The 7,030-nt window shown below is 32.1% G+C and overlaps 1 protein-coding gene across 1 annotated transcript; it reads left to right on the top strand.

The window, feature by feature from the left end:
* The first annotated feature begins 563 nt into the window (after nt 1-563).
* On the top strand, nt 564-4,353 carry LOC100788770 (sulfite exporter TauE/SafE family protein 4). Its single transcript, XM_006588747.4, has 12 exons — nt 564-838; nt 1,157-1,316; nt 1,667-1,867; nt 1,994-2,055; nt 2,181-2,238; nt 2,401-2,456; nt 2,565-2,651; nt 2,742-2,792; nt 2,967-3,206; nt 3,316-3,409; nt 3,557-3,697; nt 3,858-4,353. Exons 1-12 carry the CDS (start codon nt 677-679, stop codon nt 3,938-3,940), a joined length of 1,395 nt encoding a protein of 464 aa, XP_006588810.1. The 5' UTR covers nt 564-676; the 3' UTR covers nt 3,941-4,353.
* Nucleotides 4,354-7,030: the final 2,677 nt, after the last annotated feature.

Genomic DNA, 7,030 nt, shown 5'->3' on the forward strand with positions numbered 1-7,030 from the left:
AGATGCTGAATATATTAACGGATGTCCATTAAACTTTTTTTTAAAAAAATAAATGCTTATAAAGAGCAATCAAAATCCACCGTGAACGTTGTAGTCCAATTATTTCAACAATTGATCATTTTAAAGTACAAAGTATCAAGTCATACTCAATCTTAATTTGGTCGATATATATTCTCTCCACTAAGTAAGGTCCACCAACCTTCAGCCTCATTAGATCCATTAGGATTCTTCTTACTCTATAGAATATTCTGATCTATAACAAATCTTTATCTTTAAATTTTTTAAGGAACAATTTAATCCGTAAATTTCTTACGGATTAAGTTGATTTACAAAAGGAGAAAAAAGATAAAGAAATTTTTATTATTTTCAAAGAATATTGGGTACACCAATAATAATACTAGATACCCTTAGCAATACTCAAAATAAAACAAAGTAAAAAAAAAAAGAAATAAAATAATAATAATAAGCAATTAATCAACACCAGACAAAAGTGATATTCATGAACCACCGTCCAGTGAAACAGTGCCACGTGACTATACAAATAGCAGTTGCAGTTACATACAATTTGATATGCACCCTGTGGAACACAACAAAACACACATAATAAACATATTACAACTTCTTCTTCTTCTTCCATTGACCATTGTTGTTGTTGTTGCTTTTGTTCGTTCTCGCCATGCCAATGTTGTCTTCGAGAGGCTTCATCGCTTATCTCGTATCTGCTTTCTCTTGTGCTGTTCTGTCTGCGCTTTTTCTCACCAACCACATCCATCATGATGATAACAAGCCAATTACTTTGTTAGCCTCTCGTGTGTCTGAAACTCTTAAAGTTTGGCCAGTAAGTACTTTGCTTCTTCTCAACCATTTTTTTCAGGTGTTATTGTGAGCAAAAAAGGTTAATGCACACCAACATGGCAACATGGTATGGTATAGTTAGTTAGCAAATAATCATGTCTTTTAAGTATGTGTTCAGGACTCAAGAGTTCGATCTCCCAGTTTTATGTATGAAAAAATACCTGTCGAAAGGAGTTAGTAAATCCTTAAATAGATCTCGTTGGTTTCGAGAAATTAGTCTTTGGCTCACGACAAAGAATATTTGGGATAACCAAAATAAATAATAAAAAAAAAGGTTAATGCATGGTTGTTTTGTGTGCAGGACTTGGAGCCAAGTTGGAGACTTGTGTTGGCAACGGTTATTGGGTTTCTTGGATCAGCATGTGGAACCGTTGGTGGGGTTGGAGGTGGAGGCATTTTCGTTCCCATGCTCAATCTGCTTCTTGGCTTTGATACTAAGTCTGCTGCTGCTCTTTCTAAATGTAATAAGCACTTTTCTCTTAAGACTACTTTTCTGGACATGGTGTTAATTTCTTGATTATGGTTTCTCAAAAATTGGTTGAAATCTGTGGTCACATCTGTGTCTTTTTATTTTTTGTCGGTGTGTGGCACTGTTCATCAATAATTGATTGTTGTGGTTGGTGTTTTGAGTTATGAAAAGTATTTTGTGTTATTGACTTGTTTTGTTGTCCAATATTTTTTTTAACCACAAATATGTTAGTGGTTAGTATTATTAATTTTTTGTTAATGGAATGATTTGAACCCGTGATTTCTTCTTCTTATCATTCTCCCTTCACCACTAGATCAATCTTATATCTTTTTTATCGTCCAGGTATGATAATGGGGGCATCAGCATCATCGGTTTGGTATAATGTGAGAGTGCCGCATCCAACGAAAGAGGTGCCCATATTAGACTATGATCTGGCTCTTCTGTTCCAGCCTATGCTCATGCTTGGAATCACTGTTGGTGTTGCTCTCAGTGTTGTCTTCCCTTACTGGCTTATCACTGTTCTCATCATCATTCTCTTCATAGGTCAGTGTAATAACTAAAAAAAATACTTCCAATTTTGAATAGTCAATTTTTAGGCCACAGTCATAGAACAATGTTTTAGTCTCATTTTTTGAAAAAAAGAAATTGGTATTTTTTATTGTTGTTCAGGGACTTCTTCAAGGTCATTCTTTAAAGGAATTGAGATGTGGAGGGAAGAGACTATTTTCAAGGTCAGAATTTCATGATTTGAGACGGTGAACATTAATTCTTTCAAAGCCATGAACCCAAGTTTTTACTTTTTGGGACAAGTCACTTATAAACTTTTTGTCTTTAATCTTTGTTTGCTATTTTACAGAGAGAAAAGACCAAGCAACGGGCGACGTTGGTTGATTCTCATGGTGAAGATAAGACAGGCATGTACACTTTCACAATAGTATCTCTGCATCATCCGAAAGAAAAAAAAATTAATAGTATAGAAAATTTTCTATTCATGAAGGATTTCGATGTTTTAAGCATATGATTGTTTCTTTGACTGCATATTGAGGGTTAATGACTTTGTTTCCTGAAATTTTCAGTTAGAATCGACACAAAATATGAACCGCTGATTCCTAAAGAAGAGAAGTCAACTATAGTATGAAAATTTCTCTTATACATTTGACAATTTTTTCATTTTGCTCATTTGAAATGAGTGTGTAAATTTTGCTGACTTAAACCTGTTTCTCACCTCAAAACTTTTCAGCAAATTTTATGTCTCAACCTTAGGTGGAAGAGGATTCTGGTACTGATTGTGGTGTGGGTTGCTTTCCTTCTAGTTCAAGTCATCAAGGCAAGTTCCCTCACCCCTCTTCCTTCTCTCTGTCACTCACAAGTCCATTCAATTGTGATAATGTGTGTAACATTTGTTTTTGGTCTGCAGAATGATGTAGAGGCATGCAGTCCATGGTATTGGGTGCTTTTTGGCTTGCAGGTTTGATACTAAGACCACCTACATAACCTCAACATCTTACTGAACTTCTTTTTTATCGGCAATGTTAGTTTGCTAGAATGTTAGTAGAGGGGATCAAACCTGCGACGTGTTACTAAACTTATTATGCTGAGGGGTTGGACTAATTTGTTTGAACTTGTTCTCTTTCTGTTTCAGTTTCCAATTGCACTTTTGGTGTTTGGGTATGAAGCAGTGAAGTTGTACAAGGAGCACAAAAGGAGAATGAGCACAAGGAACCTAGAATGCATCTGTGAGGCTTCTATAGAATGGACTGCTATGAACCTTGCATTTTGTTCATTGTGTGGCATTGTAGGGGGAATTGTTGGAGGCCTACTTGGTTCTGGAGGTGGATTTGTTTTGGGACCTCTTCTTCTAGAGATTGGTGTCATTCCTCAGGTAAAGTATAAAGTATATATGCTCTCTCTCAATTGAGCTAACATAGTTAAATTTGGAGCACAATTCTAGAAACTTAACTTTAAAAAAATATTTGATCATAATATTGTAGGTTGCTAGTGCTACAGCAACATTTGTGATGATGTTTTCATCATCTCTGTCAGTGGTTGAATTCTACCTTCTCAAGAGGTTCCCCATTCCTTATGGTAATTTACATAAACTCCTCAAGCTTTAGTCCTTTTCTTCAATTTACTTGGCCATTAATACTATCATTCTAGAGTCTCTTGATTTTCATGTGATCTTATGAATATAAGTATAATAACTCTTGCATACTTCATTGTATTTCTTTGCAGCATTATACCTCACCTCAGTGTCTGTTTTGGCTGGCTTCTGGGGACAATTCTTTGTAAGAAGATTGATTGCATGCCTTGGGAGGGCATCAATCATTGTATTCATCCTCTCAGGTGTCATTTTTGCTAGCGCCCTCACCATGGGTAAGGAAACCAGCCTCAATTGATATATAACAGTTTTCTGCATAAGTATTAATAAAGTACCTAAAATACTACATTGTTTTGAAGTCCAAAAAAAAAAGTACCTATATAATACTACATTTTGCATTGAAGTGTCTAATTGTAACATTTTTTTGTCTTTCAGGTGTGGTTGGCATTGAGAACAGCATTCAAATGATAAACAACCATGAGTTCATGGGATTCTTAGGCTTCTGTTCCAGTCAGTGATATATTTTATTCTAGAGTGCATTGCATTGGGCATAGAAAACAAAAAAGGATAATACAAAGTTGGTGTGAAGAAGACTTGTAAAATTAAGTGTGTAGGACAATGGCACTACCAAATGTTGGTCAATGCCTAGTTGACCAACAAGGAAGATCAGTGCCAAATTATAAGGTTTTCTTGCCTTCCTATCAGTGAGAATAAATTTGTGAATGTGTGTTAGCTCCTCGCTAACACATATCTTATAGTGGTTTAATTTATATGGATGAGTGTTAGCTCCTCACTAACACATCTTGTAGTGGTTTAATAAATCTGTGGATGAGTGTTAGCTCCTCGCTAACACATCTTATAGTGGTTTCAGATGTATTGAATTTGTGTCAGAAAAAAAAGAATAATGGAAATGATATCAGATTGTTTTATATGTTTGGATGTTCAAAAAGATCAAGATACCTCTGCCCCCAAAAAGTTCAGATATTCTCATATAAAATGAGTGGAGCTCAAGAAGCTTAGATCTGAAAAGATTGCCATATATTCAATATGCTTTAAGACTTATTAGACCTCGTAAATGAACTAAGACGAATATTAATATATAAATTATATCCGTACAACAAACATGTGCAATAATTCATGAAAAATGATTACTTCAACAAAAAATTTCTTTCACATTTCATAAAGAATAGAGAAAAGTGATAGATGTAATAAATATTTGATGTGATAAAGAATAGAAAAATGAGACAAATATGAAAGGTATCAAATTTTGGATGTTCAAGTATCATTATTAAAAAAATCGTCAAAAATTATTCTTAGTTGGAAAAAAGAGACAAAAAGAAATATTGATGGAATGTTTGTAAATTTAGGGTGTTCAAATATAAGCACTTGTAATAATTCATATACAATAGTATCATATAAATCATAACTCATAGAGTTATTATAGTAATGTAAGATTGTGTATTTATAATGAGGGAATCATCTATTTTGTGGAAAAATAAGTGGTTGATTTTCTTGTGTTGTAAAAAAATTTTAAATCAATAATACACATTATAAATTGAATTAGTTTCTAAATCGATAAGTTAAAAAACACATGTGATCTTTAGAAAAAAATAATCATATTTTAACGCACACGAATAAACTAATTTATCTAACGTGACATTATGTTTTCTTTAACACTATACTAGAAAGTTACAAAAATATTCAAACTTATCTATCCTTCAAGGGTTACAGTGGACGAAATTTTAGGGGTTCATCATTCATGCTATATGTATATTCTTGCAGCGTTACGGTCTTCAGCCAAAAGTGAAGCATGAAATTAAATAAAAAAAAAAAAATATCGCTGTCCTAATCACAGAATTGGGTCATAAATGGGTGTTTGGATTGTTTCAACAAATTGAATGAACAGAAATTTTGGTATCCAGAAATCGTCTTCAGTGTGTGGAAATTGAGGTATTGTATGCATCGTTAGAATCTTGTCGTGTACTATGTACAGAGTGGTCATCATCAATGTGACCACGTTGCCGGATCAATAGTATCTCATCATGCAGCCTATCTTTTTTCCTACAATACTACGAAATTTAACTTTGTCGTTTTACGTGAATTATTTACTATAAGGTAGTATTAAAGAACAAATAAAAATGATGTTCTTTTTGTCGACTAACGAATTGCTTTATTTGTAAAACATTTTAAAATCAATTGTCTCGATTTCTCTTCTCAATGAGATCTGATCAAATGCTTTGCAACTTAATTGTAGTGATTCAGCCTCATTTAAACAACATAATTTATTTTTGTAAGAGATATAAAAAAATATTAGTAAAAATAAAAAAGAATTTTTAAGGGATTTATAGAAATCCATATAACTTACTCAATCAGCTGAACTATATTCCATTGATGAAATATTAATTTATTTTAAAAAAATATTCGTAAAAAATAAAGATGATATCGAGATTTTTATAACAAGTGGTGCATTCTATTCATTCAACTAAACTACACGGTCTCTGTCAATTTATTTTAATTTGTACACAATAATGAATTTTACTTACCAATATATATATATATATATATATATATATATATAGCCATATATTTATAAAATATCTTTTATAGCTAAAATGTCACTTGTCAAAAGGTCACTCGAAGGGTATACTTTTGATTTCTAATAATATGTAGCCTACTTCCTCTTCGTAACTGATAAGAGCCAATTCCAAACCCCAGTGACCATCATTGTCTCCATTGAATAATGTGTTTAAATTTAGAAAGAAACCAGAGGCATAAACAAATCATATTGTTCCTGACAATAATTGAATGTTGACTGTTGACAAATCTGGTGTTTAGCCATAGATTTAAGAATAAAGGAACGTTAATTAATTAAGAAAATAATTTCGGAGGAAACAAATAAAATAAAATAAAAGACGACTCTCTCAGCTTGTCATTGAAGATCAACAATTAGCTACACTTGGTTAATAATTATTAGTATTTGAATAAATAATGGTATATTAAATAATGCCTATAAAATATTTTTATCATTTTCTACTTTATTTTATTTTCTCTCTTTGTGTTACGTTACGTTACATCATTTATTATATCTTTCAAGTTTTCTCCCCTTTTATTTTTCTTTCTATCTCTTCCTTCTTCCTGCACCTAAGAAATAAAGTGTACAATAATTATTTTCCATTTAGCAGTTTTTAAAAGATAGGTATCGGAAGGGATGTTTTTCACTACGTCAGCGTGAGAATCAGATGCTTCTCGTGGGCAAATTAAAACACGAAAAATGCTTGCGAACATATTGGACATCTAAAAAGTGTCTTTTAATCTTCAGATGTATTTTTTTAATGTTTACATGAAAAAGATAGAAATTAGATGGAAAATAAAGATAAATTACATATAACAAAATGTAGGGTTTTAATTTTTTATATTTAAATAATGAAATTGTTCAAACATCACTTCAGAGTACTAATTTTCCCTACATTTGCTCAATATAAAAACAAAAGAAACGAAATACAAGAAACAAATCCACCATTCATTTCAACATTCCTGTTACTATAAAATTAAAAATGAAATTACCAAGAGAAGAAACAGAAAACAGAACCCAAAGAACAAAAATCGAA

Source organism: Glycine max, chromosome 10, assembly GCF_000004515.6.
Source record: "Glycine max cultivar Williams 82 chromosome 10, Glycine_max_v4.0, whole genome shotgun sequence".
Classification (NCBI taxonomy): Eukaryota; Viridiplantae; Streptophyta; class Magnoliopsida; order Fabales; family Fabaceae; genus Glycine; species Glycine max.